The sequence below is a fragment of the Diplotaxodon limnothrissa genome, linkage group LG14 (assembly GCF_057381915.1).
Source record: "Diplotaxodon limnothrissa isolate DT_005_m linkage group LG14, D_limnothrissa_male_GT1.1, whole genome shotgun sequence".
Classification (NCBI taxonomy): Eukaryota; Metazoa; Chordata; class Actinopteri; order Cichliformes; family Cichlidae; genus Diplotaxodon; species Diplotaxodon limnothrissa.
The window spans coordinates 38,294,977-38,316,407 of NC_140609.1; the positions used below are offsets into that span (position 1 = coordinate 38,294,977).

At 39.3% G+C, this 21,431-nt stretch overlaps 1 protein-coding gene across 1 annotated transcript; it reads left to right on the forward strand.

The window, feature by feature from the left end:
• The first annotated feature begins 7,353 nt into the window (after positions 1-7,353).
• Positions 7,354-20,177, forward strand: LOC146619405 (flotillin-2). Its single transcript, XM_085370366.1, has 11 exons — positions 7,354-7,556; positions 9,213-9,294; positions 12,674-12,764; positions 13,699-13,822; positions 14,941-15,059; positions 15,829-15,942; positions 16,027-16,146; positions 16,474-16,688; positions 17,260-17,443; positions 19,052-19,201; positions 19,367-20,177. The coding sequence occupies exons 1-11, from the start codon at positions 7,508-7,510 to the stop codon at positions 19,400-19,402; spliced, it is 1,284 nt and encodes a 427-aa protein (XP_085226492.1). The 5' UTR covers positions 7,354-7,507; the 3' UTR covers positions 19,403-20,177.
• Positions 20,178-21,431: the final 1,254 nt, after the last annotated feature.

A 21,431-nucleotide genomic window follows, 5' to 3' on the forward strand; every position in this document is an offset into this window, starting at 1 on the left:
AGGTTGTAAAGTAGTGCCCGAACATCTGAGAAACTACAATGTTATAAGCTGCCATACTGATTAATTATAGAAAGTGCAGAGGCCTTGAAAATTACTTGTTCCCATTTTCAAATACTCACTCAACAAAGTGATTAATAAAACACTTTTATTAATCATGTATCAGTAAAACAGACGTTCACTGATAGAAACCTTTATAAAGGGCTCCAAGGGGAAAATAACTACTTACAAATGGCACAAAAATGCCACATGAAACTTTGCCAAAGTTCATTAAGAGAGCCTAATGAAAACTGGCAGTGCATTCTACGGTCAGATGAACCCAGAATAAATGAATCTGGGTCAAATGAGGTCCAGAATGTCTGGCACAGATGAGCTTGGGACCATCACTGTGCAAAAACATGGGAGAGTGAGTGCTGGTATGAGTGCAAAAAAACAACAACACACAGCAGAGGCACCTGAACAGTATTCTGTTACAGTAAACAGGATAACTGGGTTTGTTCTTTTCAGGTCACTCGCATGCAAACAGTGTTTATGCATGTGTATCTGTGTGCATGGGAATTAGTGTTAATAAATTATTCAGGCTCCTCTTGATGAAGCTTCAGGCTGATCCTTTGACTTTTTGACGTATGACAGCTGCAACACCTCAACCTCATTAGACGCTTTGTTTGGGTTTCTCTTTGAACCGCAGCACAGCTTGAGTTACACCAGAGCTCTGAACAGAGCCTGGTTCAACCTTTAAGACCGCCATTATATCAAATCTAAATGTTCTCCGGTGAGTCAGGTGTGCAGTGCACTTCAGACAGGATGTTGTTTGATTTGCCTTCTTTTCATTCACTTCAAAAGTTTCCTTAATTTACATCACAAACATTTAACATCTTTTACCAAACTACCTCTAATTGTCTAATTTTAACTTTGTAGTAATCAGTGGTTTTTCTATTATGGTGTTATTATGGTATAGAAAATGTCTTCAGTTTTATTCTTTATTTTGTTTATTTTTATAGAGCTGGGAGGAGGTTTTTGGATTGGTACGTCTACATAAGTGACTAAAATATTGTCACCTTAAACTGAAGCAACAAATTCCTGTCTGAAAACTGAACTTAAACAAACAAATTAAAAACTAATGAAAGGTACAAAACTTTAATACCTATGACCTCAAGAAAATTAAACAAATAAATAATATTGTAATATTTTCAAAAATAAGCAGGTAAAGCCATGAAATCTTTAGCACTTTTGAAAGAAAACATTACTGTAATAATTGTCCAAGTATAAAATAAATGCTTTTTGAATAAAAACTGTTATCAGATAAGTCTAGAGGAATAAACAGAAAGCAGGAATAATACAGCCAGTGTCAGCCAGACTACAGGGTGTAAATTGAAAAAGAATTTAATTCCAGCTCGATGTCTATTGTTGCATTTAACTTCTTTTGTCCTTTGTTTCTCGAGTCTCTCTCCCTCACTGACCTTTGCTAATTCTTCCGGGACTTTAAAGGTCACAAAAATGGTCTAATAATAACAACAGAGAGAATTACCATCACATACATGTCATACAAACACATGAAATGTCTCTCTCTCTCTCTCACACACACACACACACACACACACACACACACACACACACACACACACACACTATCAATATTTCAGCATCTAATTACCCCAGCAGGGGGCTGGGACAAAGGTTGTGTGCAGTCATGCCGTGTATGTCTGCACGTATCAGATGTGAAACATCCTCCAACGGTGAGGCAATGTTTAGACGGACAGAAACAAAATGATAAGGGAAGAAAGAAAAGCAGTGATAGGAGTGACTGTAAAAAAGAAGAAAAGGATGTAAATGGAGAAAAAACTTGGAGTAAATAAAGGGAAATGTGAAAGAAGAACGAAGGATGAAAAGCAGGAAAAAGAGTCAAACAGAGAGAGAGCAAATATTCACAGATAATTAAAAATAGGAGGACAGGTTAGGCTGTAGGAGAGGGTGAATAAAGAAACACCTCTCTCTAAACTAGCTGCAAAAGTATGCAAGCTACACAAGAGAGGCTACCTCCATGTTTAAATGATTTATCACAGCTTGTGTCCTTCTAGCAGGGCCTTCGAGAGAGGACATTTGAAACAACTACAAACGTGTTTTGAGCTGCAAACACGATGTGAGCATATCAGTATTTTATATCATATCAGTTCTGAAAGTAAATTCTGGTTTACAGCCTTTTTAGCAATACTTCCTGCCAGTGCAGGGGTTAGTTTCCACCTCACTTCCAGTAGTTACTTTATCTAGTGAATGTTTAGTGTCTGTTTTTGCTGTTAAAGAATGAGGAATGTTACAGGATAAAGCACATGCCCGCCCCTCCCTGACCCTGATTCTGCTGAAGGTTTCTTCCTGTTAAAAGGGAGTTTTTCCTTCCCACTGTCACCGAGTGCTTGCTTGCACCGAGTGACTGTTTTTCTCTCTGTTACTGTAGGTTCTTTACCTGACAATATAAAATGCTTTGAGGTGACTGCTGTTGTGTTTTGGTGCTATATAAATAACTCTGAATTGAACTGAATTTGACTTCATGCAGCTTTAATTCTTTTAAATACCAAAGAATTGCACTAAGAACTGAAACCACTAAACCCTGACTCGTCTCTCTCCTCATGACAGTGTGGAAGCTGGATTTTTGGTTTTAGAAGACTTTGACACGGCTGTGCTTTAGAGAGCGGTGCTATTGTCACCTAAACCTTATCAGCCTGAATAACCAGAGCGTGCTAACAGTCTGTGGACCTAAATCTAATTCCTGCTTGCCCTTCATGACCTACTGATAGGCCTGAGGGAGGTACTGCATACCCCCCACTGAGTCAGGCACACTGGCTAAATTAAAACCCTTTAATTGGACAGCTGTGAACTAATATGGTCCAAAAGGCAATCGGTTTTGGGTAGCTTTCCAGGACAGACCCACTTGAGAGAGACTGGACATTTTAGTTACTGTGACAAAAAACAAACAAACAAACAAACAAAAAGCTTCCATTTACATAATTTAAATGAAAGATAATAATTTAAATGAAAAACTGTAGACCACATGATCAATGCGAAGTCTCCATCCTGCATAGTTTCTGTGTTTATTAAATTAGATATATGAAAATTTAAGCATTTGTAATGCATCCCATGCAAACATGCCTTTTGCATCACATTTGGTTTAACACATTTAGCTGCTGTGTATGCATAAAAAAACAACAAAATTCATGTGACTCATGTAATTTAGGACAACCTCGATGGGTGTTTGCCGGAGCTCTGCAGGCCTCATTTCTCCTCAAGAATAGCGTTTACAAAAGTGGGTACCAGCATGACGCAGCCAGAACCACAGAAACTCTCAAGATGCATTTTGTGTAATGCAGAAAAAAACTAATCAAGTCGAGAGCATTTATAGAGCACCTTTTAAAGCAACAAATGCTGAGCGATGCCGACGGTCTAAACACATAAATGCATCTATAACACATAATAAATCAACCACTGCCAGCTAATCAAGATCAAATTTAAAACAAAGTCAAACTTGCATTTTTAAAGTATTAAAAGTAGTGGCCTGTTCCTAAGCTTAAGGGTGGCAACTGAAAAACCAAAATCCTCCTTTATTTTAAATCTGGATGCAGGAACCAGGAGCATCTGGTCAGATCTAAGCAAACTGGTTGGGACACGAAAGTAAACAAGTCCCACCAAGTTATGAAGGAGCCAATTATTAAGAATATATTCCCTATATTTTTGACAGTGTCCTGCCATTTAGTAAACCAGAGGAGCGAGCTTCAGCTCAACTTTATGTACTCATTAAGCAACTTTCTTTATTCCCCCTGATGAGATAGTGTCACCAAAGAGCCCATTTTACTAAGACAACCCCCCCCCCCCCCCCCCCACTAATTTATTTATGGATTAATAAAGTATTCTGATTCTGATGATTCTGATGAAACCAGAATAAATACCAAATATACACTGAACTCTACTTTAAATATTTCAATTGTTTCTGCATGCCTGCAGACTGTACTATATGAAAAACACATCTCTTACAGTGACAGTATCACATGTCATGTCTTCAGCTTGATTCTTTGCCTCCAGAAAGACAAAAAGAAGTCAAATAATTCAGCTGATGCTGTTGTTGCTCATATTAGCTGGTTGTGCTGAAACATTAGTGTCAACATGACCTTTAGGCAATGCCCAGTTCAGGAAATATGCATTGTAATGTGCAAATTAAAGATAAAAGTATAAAAGCTTGTGAGTACCCAGGGAGGGAGCAGGAGTAGCAAACCTGCAGCACTTTATGCTCAACATTTAAAGATACTGCAGGTTTGATACATGCAAACAGTGTGATCAGTAAGAATTGAAGGAGGAGTGTTAAAAAGGAACCAGAGATTAATCATGTGCAGCTGAACAAAGTATCAAACAAAAAAACAAGGGCCAAAAGAGAGAGACCTTTTTACTGACACCGATCCCACAAAATAACGTGTTTACATTTGAAATACGATGTCCCGAAACAAGTCACACTTCAGCCAAATATCATTCATATGCTGAATTTTCCAGTGTTTAAATTTGAGGGAAAATTGTTCTGAGAGGCAGATGTTCAAACATGTTCTATTTTTTTGGTCTATTTTCTGTATAATAAAAGTGGTTTCTGTCATGCATTTAATATTATTATTATTAAACAGCCTGATATGATACCAGTGCAAAAAGCAAATAGCATTAAAGACGCAGACTAACATCCCTGCTTATGTTTACATGATTTCTGAACAACTGCTGTTTGATGAATACTGCAATGCTGAATTTGCACGGGTATTTTGTCTGTGTGATTACTGCATCGATATAATTCAACATGTTGTAAACTTGTTAAATAGTTCTCTTAATATTTTAAGAAATAAATAAAGACATGCCACCTGGAACACCATGTGGGAACACATGGTGTTCCCTTAAATCACACACACACACACACACACACACACACACACACACACACACACACACACACACACACACACACACACACACACACACACACACACACACAGATTTAGGAGATTATGAATAAAGCCAGTATGCCTCTGTAAGCCTCACCAGTTTGCGTGATCTGAACACTTCTTGCCTCTTCTGTTTCACTCTCCGTCTCCTGTTGATCCACTGCTGGTCTCGTTTCAGACGTCCTGTGTGGTGGATGGAAGGATGAAGAAAAGGAAAAAAGACTGAAACTGTTGTTAATTCCACAGTGTGACACTTTTTTTGTCCTTTCCACACCTTTTCTCGTATATATGCTTATTTCCAGTCTCTAACTTTCTCAGTTTCTTTCTCTCTTTCTTCTTCTGTTTGCTTCCAGTGTTAAACTCTCATACATGACTAATTCTCTTCTTCCTACATCTGTTTTTGCACATTCTCTCACTCTTCCTCTGTGAAGTCATAAAGAGGTATAAGAAGGGCTCCCTTCTCCTCCCTTCCTCCCTCCCTTTCTTGCCGGTATTAAGAGTGACACGGCAAGCTGCTCATTCACTGCCACTGATCCCTGTTTCCCTGTGTGAGAGAGACAGAGTTAGTGGGGGGTGATGTGGTTCAACATAGAGGAGGTTGTAATTAGACACAACATACACACACACACACACACACACACACGTCGGGCAGAGAGAGAGAAAATGTTGCAACAGTTGCATCAATGCAGACAAAAGAAAATCGTTGCATGCACTACTTTCATAAATAGGCTGCAGTAAAAGTCTATTTCTGTCCTTACGGGCACAGTCTATACTGATGTGATCTCCTAAGGGCTGATTATTGGACCCCAACATTATGCCCATTTAAAGGACCAAAAAGCAGTAAGAGTACACATTTTTACCACTCGTAGATTTTATTGTGCAGTATCAGGAGAAAGTCTATGTTCTCCTAACATAAACTGGGCTTTCTCCAGATGCACTTGTTTCCTCGTACAGTCCAGAGACATGCATGTTCGGTTAATTAGCAGTTTTCTTTGGGCTGTAGTTCCACATGTGATATTTGAGTGGCCAGCAAGACAAGAAAAGTTCTATCCATTTCCAATTTTCTGCAACAATAACAATACTTAACAGAATTAATGAGACTCATGTAACGAACTCTAAAATATCCACTTTCAGTACTACTCTCCAAAAGGCACAAAGCACAAGGGTCCAACTAAGTGCCTCACACACAGGATTCACTTTGAGCACCTTAACGATCCAGTGATAAGCTGTTAAAAGTACAATAAGAGAGAGCAGCAAAATGGTTTGATCAGTCAGAAGATCAGCCAAAAACATGTACTGAGTTTATATCAAGCTAATCTTTAAGTTTAAAAGTTTCAGGAGCAGTACAGATTACTTCTGAATAAAACGTGAGAAAGCAACTAAGATGCATGCATCTCCCCATATTTTTAGGAAATGTCATCTTGTTAATCGGTATGATGATTAAGTACATGATTAAATCTCTTCAAGCACATTTCATTTGATATTACTAGTGAAGAGAATCCTTCTTCAGGGAAAGGAAATATGTGATCTTCTCTCTTTGAGTTACAAGTTGAACAGCTGTGAGTGAGCACCTGAGAATAAGAGCACTATTAGTTACATTTAATTAAACACATACTGCTATAGCTCAACATTTTATTTGCCAGTATGTACCATTGTTTTCCAGCTCTGTTATATATTAGAATATTAGAGCTTATGAATATTTATGATTCACAACAATTTGAAAATGTAATCCAAAAATCTAATCTAATTATTATGTGTGATCTGAGTTTATTTTTGCATTGTTAGTGTGTTAGTGGTGTTATTTTCTTTGTCTAAGTGCATTTAATTAGACTGCAGTATACTTATATGCAGTATTTAAAAAATAACTATACTACACTTCTTTAAACATACCATTTAGATGATCAACTTTGTGACAAAAACTATACTTTCACTATTTTAAACAATTTGCTTGACTATTTATATGAAATTAATATTTTTTTGAAAAACTGACCTGGACAGGCTTTCCACATTGCTGTTTACGGTCCTCTAGTGGCCACAGTTAGAAACTGCAACATACTAAATAAAGATATGATAGCAAATTAAAGCATCGGAGAAGGTCTTTCACACTCATTGTGCATATAATAGGGAGAAAAACAATTTTTTAAATAATTTTTAATATTTTTTTTACTAGGACTGAGGGTCATGCCACTGATGTAGTCAAACTCAAATATACGCAACAGGCATATTCCTACATCCTGTAAGATGTTTTTGGAAATTGTGCAAGATTAAAATTTTTGAAGGACAAAGCAAGAGGTGGGTACTAAAAGATGTTTTGGTAAAAATTTGAGTTATTCTTGACACGAGCCGTCGAGAGCATGACGTCAGTACGTCGTCGCTGGGCGGGGCGGGGTCGTGTTGTTGTTGCTGTTGTGCTGAACGTGAAGCCTCTTTAAACACACGATTCGCGCTTATTTAAAACCTCAGATAATACCATCATCATCTTCATCTCCGTAACGGGCTCCTGAGTCTAACTGTTTTTTCCCCTCGCCTTTTTATCCTGAGTCAGGATGGGAAGCTGTTTAACTGTGGGGCCAAACGAAGCGTTGGTGGTCTCCGGTAGGTGTTTCCCGTCGTGTTGATGGAGCGAGCTAGCGGGGATGGGGAGAAAGTAGCTAATAGTATTAGCTGGCAAACTAAACCAGGTTTGGCATTCGGTTTTTAAAATAAGTGCAGAGCGAGCCAGTGCTTTTAGAGCACACAGTTACTGTGTAAAGTGAATAAATTAGCGGTCGTGTGGTTTCAGAGCTTAAAAGCTGCGACGCTGATCAGGCGGTGCGTTAGCAGTGATTTGGATCATGTGATTGAAAGGCATCGGCGTCTCAACGCAGATATGTGAATAGGTCAGGTTTTTATGTTTTATTGATAACAAGTGTGATTTATTAATAAGCGGATTTGAAAATCAACAAAGTGCATTCACTCAAGTATTGTACTTGAGCAGAAATTTTCCCTACTTGAGTATTTCCATTTGGTGCTTCTTATTTCACAGCTAATGGAGAACGGTATGTCTACATTTATGTCACAATAACGGGTTAATTTTAATATTTTACAAGCTCTAAACACATCGTTAAAGATGAAATCATTGGCTTCCAACCAATCTAATGAAGTAGCCGAGAACTTTTACTTTTACTGCATTTTAAGGCTATTTTTATGTACTTCTTCTCAAGTAGATTTTTCCATGGAGGATTTTTACTTAAGTAAATGATGTGAATACATCTTCTACCACCGTTAATGAGCATGGTGTAGCTAAAAGTAACAGGTTTAGTCATCCTGAACCAATTCTAGCCCTTTTAATGACTATAATTAATTGGTAGAGATATCAGAAAAAAAGACCCCCCCATGTACATCAGAGTATACCAGTGTAAAATAACTCAACGGTATAATCTGAAGAACATACAACCTTTCTAAATTCACACAATTAGATTAGAGTACTAAAAAGTCATATTGATAGAAATCTTCTCTTAGAGGAAAAGACACATTGAAGGGCATTAGATAAATATTCATTTTCTTAACTGCACATCTGGTTGGAGTCATGGCTGAGTGGAGCCGACATTGGGTGAGAGGTGGGGTAGGCAATTTACCAGGCCATCACAGGGCTTAACGCACAGAGACAGAAATCATTCACCCTTAGATCTACACCTACAGCCAGTTTGGTGTCGCAATTTACACCCACTTACATTAATTAATAAATATATGAAATAAACATTATATAAGAGGCTGGGTGGGGTGGACCCTGTCCCAGCAGCTCATAGGGCGAGAGGCGGGGTACACGCTGGATAGGTCGCAAATCTGTCGCAGGCAGATTGGAAAGCCACGGTTGCCAAAATTGGTTCCTGGGAAATAGAAAATAAATAAATTATTCGGTAACTCTCTGAAATCTCAACTTTAATTATTCAAGAACCCGATGTATTTATTATGGCCTTTGTTTGAGAACAACAGCTGGATAACGTTTCCCCATAGTGTTTCTCCCCTTTGGCTTTTACACATGCTGTGTTTATTATCAAAACCTGTTTTTACTGGCAGGTTTTGAACAAGCCCTCTACTTAAAGTAATGTGAACAATAATGATTATAGTGGTAAAACACTTTTCTAAAACAATGCTAAAAAGGCTTAACAGGGACCTAATAAGCTCAGCGCATATCTTTGGACTGCATCATTTAATGTTATAGTCAAAGAATTTCTGAAGAGTCCTGATGGCGCTGTCCTCTTTCCGCAGGTGGTTGCTGCGGCTCTGATATCAAAACCTACGTCGTAGGAGGATGGTCCTGGGCTTGGTGGCTCATCTCAGACGCCCAAAGGTGACAGTGTGCTAGAAGCAATGATGTAAATGTTATCTTGAAATATAATATGGACCAAGCTTTCTAATTAGACCACAGCGAAAAAGATTAACCACAAGAAAGTCAATTGCATTATCTGAAGGCCATCAAAAGGCAAAGTGAGGAATGGAAGCTGTTCTCCCACACTTTGTCTCATATTACACACAGTGTGTTTCCAGTCACATTATATACAAACATTTCCTCTTACATGACTGGGGTAGTGTTACTGAGAACTAAATGTATTCTGCTCTCTTAATGTGCAGTGTGCTAAGTGCATATCTCACATAAATGTTTTGTGAGTTGTCATAGATAAAATGTTTTATTGCAGGATTTATATTTTACACAGAACTGAATGGTCAGCAAACCCTTTGTGAAATGCTTAATCCCATCATTTTAACTTTAGCTTTGGCTAAAGTTGTTATACTCATAATTCAAGTCATAATTGAATAACTGAATCCTAATAGTTCACTTTTGTTAACAAACAAAAGTGATCTGTGAGTAGGGAATTGCCTTAAAGTGCAAAGAAGCTGGTTTTTGTTCTCTGGTAAGAGACATCGGTTTCTAGTCACAAGTAGATGCAGTGCTTCAGCTCTGTGTTGAGCAGTGTCTGAATAAACTATGAATGGAAGTTAACAAAACACAGCTGCATGTGGACAGTGTAAACAAACTCTTTGGCAAACAAGTGCTTCACACAACCATCGGACAGGTGTGTTGAAATGTGAAACTAAGCAGGGTGGATCCATCCCCAACGTACTGATTCTTCAATACAATTCAATTCAGTTTTATTTACAGCCACGTGAAAAAGAAAGTACAGCCTTAATGCCTACATAGGAATTAACAGGGTAAGTAGCAGCCAGGTGCTGCAAATTCAGTGCGCTTGATTAATTGATCATCAGCAAGTGTGAGCACATCTGTAAAAGCGGGAGTTTTGGCATTGTAGTGGTCAGGATCATTCAGGTGTGTGTATCGACAAATCATTAACACAGTGTTAATACAATCTCCCCAGGAGTGGGTATCCCACCTGATTCACCGCACCTTGCAATGCTCTGAAAGGCTGCAACACCCCCCCACCCCACACCAAGTGTTGTTCTCTCTAAAAAGAGCATGGCAGCACAGCCTAGGTTTGTAAAGCTGCATCTAAACAAACTAAAAGACTTCTGGAGCATTATCCTCTGAACAGATGAGACCAAATAGAGATGTTTTGCCATAATGCACGGCACCACGCTTGAAGAAAACCAAACGGAATATCAATACAATGCTTTACCCCAGCTGTTAAGCATGGTGGTGGGGGTGTGGCAGTTTAGCCACCGTGCAGTCATTGAGTCAACCATTAACTCCTCTGTTTACCAAAGTGTATGTGAGTCAAATATGAGGCCATCTGTCTGACAGCTAAAGCTTTGAGTCGTGGTACAAGACAATGATTGATATGCACGTCAGCAAATCTACAACAGAATGGCTGAAAAAGAAAACAAAGTGTTGCAGTGACCCAAAGTTCAGACCTCCACCTGACTCAAGTGCTGTGGTAAGGACTTATGTATTTAAACACATATCTGCAAATGTCAATGAAGTGAGGCAAACTTGTATAGACGAGTAGACTAAAATTCGTCCTCTATGATGAAAGAGACGGATAATCATACAGAAAGTGATTACTTCAAGTTATTGCTGCTAACGGTGGTTATACGAAATACTGACCTGGGGTGCACTTACCGCAATCAGAATCAGAATACTTTAATGATACCTAAAGAAATTATATGGTTACAGTTGCTCCAAGACAAAAACAGTAACACACTGAACTAAATTATAATACAATATATTCCAAAGTTTACAAAATATAAGAAATGGCTCTAATATATACACAAAGCTCAATTATAAATATCCAGAATATCACAGAGGTGACATTTTGTTGTTATTTGTTATTTTCACTGTAGAGGATGTGCAATTATCAAGGGTGTAACTATTGCGCTGTGTACTGTGCATTAGATGGATGAGTTGTACAGCCAGAGGCAGGAATGATTTCCTGTGTTGTTCAGTGGTGCATTATGGGTAATCTCAGTCTCTCATTGAGCGTGCTCCTGTGACTGGCCAGCATGTTATGGAGTGGGTGGGAGGTATTGTCCAGCTTTGTCCTTATCTTGGACAACATCCGCCTCTCAGACACCGCCTTAAGGGAGTCCAGCTCCATCCCCACAACATTACTGGCCTTGCAGATCAGTTTATTGAATCTGTTGGCATCTCAACCTGATACCCCAGCATGCAATAGCAGGGAGGATGGCGCTGGCCACAACAGACACAAAAAAAACCCTGAGCATTATTCAACAGATGTTAAAAACCTCAGCCGCCTCAGAAAATAGAGACGACTTTGGCCTTTCCTGTAGAGTGCAGTTTATTATCTATGTGTACTCCAAGGTATTTGTAGCCCTTACAATGTGCACATCGACCCCCAGGACTGAAACAGGGGTCACAGGTTTCCTGTTGAATGAACTGGAAAAGTCGAAAAACATGACGCTCACAGTGCTTGCCGGTTGGTCTAGTTTGGTGTAGACATGATTAAGCAGGGAGATGATGGCGTCCTCAGCTCTGAGGCGGGGCTGGTAAGCGAACTGAAGGGGATCCTGATGTGGTCTGACTGTAACAGGCTGCACACAGAAACTTGCACTGCACTGCAGAGAATCATGTAAAAAGTGTCTTTTCATAAGACTTTGACGAAAGGTCTCCTCAATGCCAGATAGAGACACTCAGCAGTCAGATGATCCCCTATAAATAAAGACTTGAAGATGGCGTAGAGGAAGAGCTCCGAACCGGAAGAGACTTTCACAACCATCTGCTGTGACTGGCTGGGTCAAAAAAATTTTGCTATAGTTTTGTTTTTGTTTTTTAAATAAATTTTCATGTACCACGATTATACCGTCCAGGACATTTTAAATCTCTTTTGCAAGAGTGTCTTACACAAATTGTTATATGCACAGTAGACACACACATAACTATAAAGAATGAGGTATAGACTCAGGGTTTTCCTTCTGCATTTTGGGATCTTTCAAGGAAAAGATGCAGGAATTTATCAGTTTTCAGTAGTTTTGCTAATTTTGGTTTCTTTTACTCCACTAAGGGATTTTGTGTTTGTCAAATGTTCAGTAATAACAGGTAAATCTATGGATTTCTGTTAAATAACACAACACATACTGCCTTTTACTGAGTGAGGAATGATTGTGCTCAAGCCCAAACTTACTGCCCAGAGGCCCATTTGAAGGCAGGAATACTCTTAGTGTTAAATATTTAAAGGTTCCACCTGTTGCTCTATTGTTTCAGAGTCTTGAGGCGGGACTGGGCTGCCTAATAACTGTGCCTGTGTTTGTTGCTGTAGGCTAAGCCTGGAGATAATGACTCTGCAGCCAAGATGTGAGGATGTGGAGACAGCAGAAGGAGTAGCTATCACTGTCACAGGGGTGGCTCAGGTAAGACCAGATCCCAGCGTCTTCTCTGTGAACGCTGACACAAACACTTACACTTACTCACTCAAGCCGAGCCTATTTGTCAAACATCATCTGTTATCAAAAGTGTCGTGTTCTGCTGCAGTGCTTTCTGATGTTTTCTGAAATGTGGCCCTATAATCTAATGGTGTAATTCCAAAGAAAAATCAATCAGTGCTTCCCAACAGACTGCCTCATAATCAGCAGTCTTATTTATTTATTTAGTAAAATGACTTTAACATACTTGATGAACCCCTTTAGCCACAAAAACGATTGTTTTGTTCAGGAATGCAAGGGAATAACTGTAATTTGGCATCTCCATTAAAAAGTAAAGTGTGCTTTATTATTTTTGTCCAGCGTTTTTGGAAATAATTCAATTATAATTTAGCATGAAAAATATAATGATCAAAGAGCTTGCATATATTGGTTAGTTAGCCATTAGAGAAAAAAATATTTTGGTAATTATCAATACTGTTAATTTAGGACTGCTGTGGCATGAACCTTGGACTGGGTGATGGTCTAGCAAATGTGTTAAGTACTGTACATAAAGGTGGGCACACTCAGAGCATCACAGTCTGTCTATAACAAAACTGCACTTCTGATCATTCACAGAAGAAAACATCAAAAAAGGCATTTTGGATCAAATTTACAGTCGTATCATAGGTTCCTGGTCAAAACAGCATATAAAAGCATGAAAAGGTGTTGTTGTATTTTTATCTACATTTTCTTAACAGGCTCATCTTCTAGCCAAACAACGTTGGTGTTAGCACATTCATTTTCAAAATTCTTGACTTAAATTAAATGAACTTTGCTTGATTGTTTAAAATTGCACTGATGGCACTCTGAGCCCATGTGCCATGATTGCTTCTCAGTGTAGAAAGCTTGCTGTGTAAACACACTGTAAGTGTGTCTCCTTCAGGTGAAAGTCATGACGGAGCAGGACCTGCTGGCAGTGGCTTGTGAGCAGTTTCTGGGTAAATCAGTAATGGAAATCAAAGGTGTGCTGCTGCAGACTCTGGAGGGACATCTGCGCTCCATTCTAGGTGTGAACAGTTAACACTAATCACAACAGTAACACTACACATATATAGATTTTATTTCAAACAATATCATAGTTATTTTATTAATTTATAGTTTTAGCGTTCTTGGTTTACAAGTCCAGAATAGCTCCTCGTGCATGTATACAACAGAGGAAAAGAAGCAAAGTATTAAATTGATTATTGATTAGTTCCTGACTTTACTATACAAGTTAGCCTTAGTTTGCCTTTTATGTGTTATACATATTGTGTTAGCTTTTCTGTTTGAGGTCTGAATTAGAGAAGAAAAGTAATATATAAGTTCTGTATAAGTACTCGAGATGCACCAGCTTATTCAATGTGAAATATTATTTCCACAAGGAAAGACATTATTAAACTTTACAGTTTCCCTCAGTCTGCAGAAAGTTAAAGAATCTTCTGCTACTGGAAACCTTTACCACCTTTACCTGACATACCAAACAAAGCAGGTGGTGCAGATTTATGTACTTTACATTTTCCAGTTTATAACTTCTCTGGAGACTTGAACTCTTTTCTATTTTCCTCATAATGGATTTGATCCTTTGGCTGCACATACTGAGGCTGCTAGCTTGTGGCTGTTTCTGAGCTCTGGATAGCTTTAGCTTTAGCACTTTTCCTTCTTTCAAATGTTAAGCTGGGCGAGAGTGATTTTAAATGTGTGATTGGAGTTGTTGTTTACCAGGGTTTCTGGGGTGGGCCTCCAGACTTTTTTTTGTCTTGACTCACAATGAGTAGCTTCCACACTAATAACATTAAAATTACTGTGTGAATTTGATTGTGATTTTGAGCATTTGCCTCTGTGCACATGCTGAAACGAACGGACTTGGATTCAGACATATGTGAGGCTGACTGAGAACACTGGCAGTCGTCAGACTGTGGTCTACTGACCGGTCGATCTCTGATTAGTACCAGCAGCTCTGTGCTGACCATTTATGCTACTTGAGTTCAAGGGGTGATGCATTTCTCTGACAAATTTCTGATGCAGTGACGTGAAATAAAAAAATTAATTTGGATCAAAAATAAAGCTGCCCCGCATCGAGCTGCTGGTAGTTTGTTAAAAGTGAATTGCAGGCTAAATGATGTTGAACGATGTGTCTCTTTTGCAGGTACTCTGACAGTGGAGCAGATCTATCAGGACAGGGATCAGTTTGCTAAACTGGTGAGGGACGTAGCAGCTCCTGACGTCGGCAGGATGGGCATCGAGATTCTGAGCTTTACCATTAAGGTGAGTTAAAGGAAAATTAAACGAGTAATATAACAGAAGAAGTCAAATAAAAACAAGAATATTAAGTATTCATGTAAGTATATAACTACTTAAACCATGTAAGCGCCGTTGGTGCTCTCCATTTTGCCTCAGTGTGGATGTGCAAGAGAGATGATGCAGAGTATCAAAACTTTAGCTTTAAGCCACATTTCTTCAGTCAGAAGAAATGCGACACTGAGACGGCGACATGTGGGACAGACAGTCGTTCAAACATTAATCAGCAGCCTTCCCATCTTTCTTTTTAGACTGTAGTTTTGTAATATTACTGAAACTGAAAAAGGTCTTTCTCTGAGCTGTTGATGCTGCTGGTTATTAGAGTAGTCAATCCTAATGAGTTTAACTGGTTTTTATAATTGACTGGACTCACCCTGTGGAGTTCACTGTTGCTCATTAGAACTAATTGAAGTGTGTGGTGTGGACAGAGCGGCTGAGGTTAGTGCTCTGCTGAAACCCAAAGTCCATTTCTGTAACATCTTTTAGTCCATGTCAGGATTTCTGTAACACGTCAGATTCTGGACTTTAAAATATGATTGAATGTTACATGTAGAAATGAGGCTGTTTGAGTGCCACCCTGTCATCTGCTTTCTTTGCACCCACAAAGGCCCAGCATTTTTTAATCTGTATGTTCTGTTTTATTTTGGCTTCGTAACCTTGTTAATCACATGAAAGATGTTGATATACGCCACACCCAGTTTAATGTTACGTGTCCTGTGGTTCTGTGTTTTCAAAGGATGTGTATGATAAACTGGACTACCTGAGCTCCCTTGGAAAGACCCAGATTGCAGCTGTCCAGAGGGATGCAGACATCGGTGTGGCCGAGGCAGAGAGGGATGCTGGGATACGGGTAAGAAAATCTAGCAAGCTTGAAATTGATTCTTCCGTGCACAGAGACCAGCTGTTCACAGCTGTTTCTTTATTATCACCTTAGGAAGCCGAATGCAAGAAGGAGATGATGGATGTTAAATTCAAGGCTGACACCAAGATGGCTGACTCCAAACGAGAACTGGAGCTGCAGAAAGCTTCATTCAACCAAGAAGTCAATGCTAGGGTCGGTACTGAATGTTTCGTTTGCACTTACAGGTTGTCTGTGTACAGTTCAAATAAAAATACTTGTTATTATACTGTATTATACACTGCTTTAACCAAACTTATGGCTGTTCCCAAAAAGTGCCAGTCTGTATTAAATCACATGGTGTGTAAACAATTTACCTGAAATCTGCAGTTAGAGTGATTAAAATCAGAAAAACAACATGTGCTCTTTTGATCTGAAGTAATGTATTAAATTAAAACTTCAAAATGTGCACGTGTCAACACAAACAGAAACTGTTGCCTCAGATGTAAATGCCTTAGACCACCTCTGTGTTGATGTTTTCAGAAAGCAGAGGCCCAGCTGGCATACGAGCTGCAGGCTGCCAAAGAGCAGCAAAAGATCCGGCTGGAGGAGATTGAGATCCAAGTGGTGCAGCGGAAGAAGGAGATTACAATTGAGGAGAAGGAGATTGACCGGACAGACAAGGAGCTCATTGCCACTGTAAAGAGGCCTGCTGAGGCCGAGGCCTATAAAATGCAGCAGCTGGCTGAGGGCGAGAAGTGAGTGAAAAGACATTCAGTCAGATTTAGGAATGCGTAGAAATGGCAAGATCCCCAAGAATGTACCACAGCTCTCGTCAGACATGATTAGCAGCACATTACCTCCCTGATGTAAAATATATATTTATTTTGTTGGTTTAATCCCTGCAGAATCCTACAAAACAAACACCTGGAAAGTTTGGACTAAGGAAGCATGACTGTGTTTTTAACGATATATTTCCATATATGTTTTTCCTTATTGAAGTGAAATGTATCGTGTAATTTCCAGGTGCTCTGTATGAAAAGGTCTGTGCATGTCTAATTGTACTGATTTGCAAAAAGCTGATATTCCTGTGCATCCACCCGTAGAAGCAGAGCAAAAGAGATTTGAAATTTATCGTGTGCTGCTGTGGGCTTTATTTGAGAAAGGAAAGCTGTAAAAACTATCCCACCATCCAAAACTTGTGCATGAAGACAGATTAACATATGACACATCACTAAGAAGCAAATTGTCTCAAAAAAGTTGCATCCTACCCACTCAGGAAGTGATTTTGATAACAGCAAATATAACTTTAATGTTTCCCTGCCTCAGGCTGAAGAAAGTGCTGATTGCCCAGGCTGAGGCCGAGAAGATCAAAAAGGTCGGTGAGGCGGAGGCTAGCTCGATTGAAGCGGTGGGAAAGGCCGAGGCTGAGAAGATGAGACTGAAGGCTGAGGCCTACGAGCAGTACGGAGATGCAGCTAAGACAGCTCTGGTCCTCGAGGCCCTGCCTAAGGTAACACACAGATATGTGCTCATACAGCTCAGGCAAAGGAAGAGAAGAACTTGGATGTCATTTTACAAGCATCACCCGGCCCGAGGTTGATGAATTGGAAGCATTTTTCTTTTTATGTCCACGTGAATTTAAGCACAAGTTTTTCATCACTTCAGTTTCATCACGTTTTGGTTGCTTTTAACGCTTTGGCACAAATGTTATTACTAAGAATTCAACAATGCGTGATCGCAAAGAACCATAACCCCAGTCTATTAAAAAAATCCATCTGTACTGCTTCCAGCACTGCTGTCAACCTCAGCCATCTGCAGAAAGCAAACATCGACTTCTGTTGGATTTCCCCTCCTGCGCCAAACTCACTTAACTTTCATTTGGAGGATCGTTTTGTGCTAGCATGCTAGCTGATATTTCTGTTTGCTTTTGTAAATTCACAGAGTTATGCATTTTGAATCGATCCCCCAGAGTGAGACTGTCGGTGCTCAGATCTGCTGTAAGGTCTTGAAGCGTCTGAGGGGAAGACATTCAGGAGAAACAACCTGAACTGTGGCAGGTGCCATGCAGTGCTTTGGCCACACAAACACACTTTAAGCTCACCTCCCATCAGATTTCTCTCCCTTTGACTTTGAGTACTCATTTCCCCCAAAATTCAATTCAATTCAATTTTATTTATATAGCGCCAAATCACAACATAAGTCGCCTCAAGGCGCTTCATAGATACAGAGAAAAACCCAACAATCATATGACCCCCTATGAGCAAGCACTTTGGTGACAGTGGGAAGGAAAAACTCCCTTTTAACAGGAAGAAACCTCTGGCAGAACCAGGCTCAGGGAGGGGCGGGGCCATCTGCTGCGACCGGTTGGGGTGAGAGAAGGAAGACAGGATAAAAGACATGCTGTGGAAGAGAGACAGAGGTTAATAACAGATATGATTCAATGCAGAGAGGTCTGTTAATACATAGTGAGTGACAAAGGTGACTGGAAAGGAAAAACTCAATGCATCATGGGAATCCCTGGCAGCCTACGTCTATTGCAGCATAACTAAGGGAGGATCCAGGGTCACCTGGTCCAGCCCTAACTATATGCTTTAGCAAAAAGGAAAGTTTGAAGCCTAATCTTGAAAGCAGAGATAGTGTCTGTCTCCTGAATCCAAACTGGAAGCTGGTTCCACAGAAGAGGGGCCTGAAAACTGAAGGCTCTGCCTCCCATTCTACTTTTAAATACTCTAGGAACAACAAGTATGAAATGCAAGCCATTTTTGGCACACTTGGAGAGATTTGTCAGAGGCAGAAGTGCAGATTCCCAAAATCTTATGATCTCACATTCTCTGGCAACAAGCCTGCTGTCCCATGGCAGTTAGCAAAAAGTCCAGAAATGGTGGACCAAATTCAAAACAATCGGCCTTCCAGCTGATTTAAGTTTAATGGACCTGGAAAAGTGTTGATATTTGATTAGGTATGGGTTATTTAATATATAATGAAGCTTTGGCCATGTCGAAACCTTCAACAGAACAAAAAGTTGGTATTTTTCTTTAGGCTAGTCTAACATGTCACATAAAACACCAGAGCTGGATTATTTCCATCTTACTGTAAATGCTTAACAATGTCTTTGCAGATTGCTTCCAAAGTGGCGGCGCCCTTAGCCAGGACGAATGAAATTGTCATTCTGAGTGGCGAGGGCAGCCGCGTGACAGGCGAGTTGAACCGCCTTTTGGCCGAACTTCCTGTGTCGGTCAACGCTCTCACTGGAGTGGATTTGTCGAAGGTAACATCTTTATATCATTTTATATATGATGCGTTCCTGTTAACCTTTGTGATTCAGCGTGTTGGATTTAAGTTTTTGTTTCCAGTGTGAACCTAAAGGACGCTGAAACCAGCGAGGTTGTACTTCAGTTAAGCCTTACAAATAATCTGTTCGATTTTTTTGCAGATCCCTCTGCTGCAGAAGGTGACCGGCTCAGCTTAAGCCTGAAAACCGAAGACTCCACATGACTCCAGTCTCTGTTGTATGCACTCTCATAGACTGCCTTTAATACACTTGAAGATTTTTGTTGTTTTATACGTATACTCTGTATACCAAGTGAATTTTGGAAACCTCTGGTGCCTTACTTTATACAGGACCAGAAAATCTGCATGCACTGCTGCTCATTCAAAGATTTTGATTTTAGTTTAAAACTTGAATATTTTGTGATGGATTTTTATTTGTTGTGTTTGAATTGTATTTATTGGCCGGCTTGTATAAAACACAATTGAACAAGAGAGCTGATATTAGACTGAAAGATGAGGCAGATTATATTTGTTATTTATTATATCATAACACCTACTCTTTGGTAATTATACACTGAGGCCAGTTTGTACATTCTTTATGTTTCAGCCCTTTTGTTAATTTATATACCTCTGTTATGCGACACATCTGTATTCCACAGATAATTTCAATCTTTTGTTTCTCCAGTGTGTTTCATGTTGTCATTTTTACCAGTGAAACACTGTTTATGTCTCAGAAGTTGAGACAAAGGTGCTCTCAGTCTCAAAAGAAGCCCTGTTGATTTTTTTCAAATCTCCACCTTCAGTCCTTTGCAGACTTTTTGTCTGCTCCCCTCTGAATGAAGTTTTTCTCTCCGCGTCTGTTGATATCAAGCATGACACATTTTAACATAATTTATATGCTGACAGGGAAACGGGTAGCAAATTCTTGTGTTAATGTGGTTAGTGTGTAATGTGTATGACTTTTTTGATTTTTAATATATATATATATATATATATATATATATATACATACATACATACAGTGGGTTTTTATGTAAAATGTAGCTGCTGGCTTGGCCTTGATGAAAAGTAGAAAAATGTGGCTGGTGAAATTACAGAGAAATTGTGAAAGTAACCGGTTTAGAGAACCCAACATGTTTATATTGCGTAAAATGTGAGGCAATCGAATAGATTTAGAACATGAAAGGCCAAACAGTGATGCCAAATAGAACAGACTGACTTGATTTTTAGTGTATCAGAAGGAGGGATTGTGCATCTGAGGACCAATGTTTAATTTGACACTACAGTTACCTATAGATGCTAAGCCATGTTTAACAGAGTGTCAACAAACCAAACGTTCACATTTCAGAGAGACACTCTTCTCTGTTCAGCGTTTCTACATATCTGCAATTTCTGAACTGTGGCATCAGATATGAAGTGATATTCTAGCGGGGTACACTGGATAATCAAACTTATCATAAACAATGTTATATCTGTTAAAATTTGTAATTGTCACAGAGCTTTCTAGTTTGGAAGTGTAATCCACTGCCGCTGCTCACAGAATCCGTCCATTTAGCAAAACGTGCAAATGGTTTCTGCATTTCTATCCACTCTCGTGTTTCCAGACGACCTGACTGCAACCTGGCAGGGATGTTTAGTTTGTGTAGTTATTAGGGAAGAAGCGGTCAGTCTGGGAGAATTTATAGAAGACTGTTATTCTTGTTGTTGATGCTTTTATGTGTGTGTGAGTCTCTCATCTTCACTTTCTTCATGCCCTGTTTGTCTCAAATGTTCATATGTTCGTGTATGCTCCTGCTGCATGTCATCCATCTGTATACAATAGAATCTGCTCACTCTCAAACTGTCATTCTAATAAATCAAACTGCCATGATTTATTTCTTTATTTTCTCTCCTTTAAATTAAAGCAGAAGTGTTAAAAGGCAGGAATGTACAAGTTGAGTATACAATATACTCTTTTGTTACAGCAGTGAACATAATTTTAGTAGTAGTTAATAGTAAATATAAAGGAAAACATTTAAAAGTCAACTAAACAAACAATTGTAAAAAAACAAACAACAACAACCAAAAAACAGATGTTTCCCTGGCAAGATGGTGCAGTGGTTAGCACCATCACCTCACAACAAGAAGGTCCATGGATCAAATAGCCTTCTCTCTTCCTGTAGTCCAACGATGAGGTTAGGCTAATTTCTGATTCTAAACTGGCCACCAATTTAGAATCATAAAGTAAC

Excerpts from the sequence above, each read along its gene's own strand:
- LOC146619405 (XM_085370366.1), top strand. The coding sequence starts at position 7,508 with ATGGGAAGCTGTTTAACTGTGGGGCCAAACGAAGCGTTGGTGGTCTCC. Across the intron at positions 9,295-12,673 it reads CTCATCTCAGACGCCCAAAG|GCTAAGCCTGGAGATAATGA; the intron begins GTGACAGTGTGC and ends TTGTTGCTGTAG. Across the intron at positions 19,202-19,366 it reads CTGGAGTGGATTTGTCGAAG|ATCCCTCTGCTGCAGAAGGT; the intron begins GTAACATCTTTA and ends ATTTTTTTGCAG.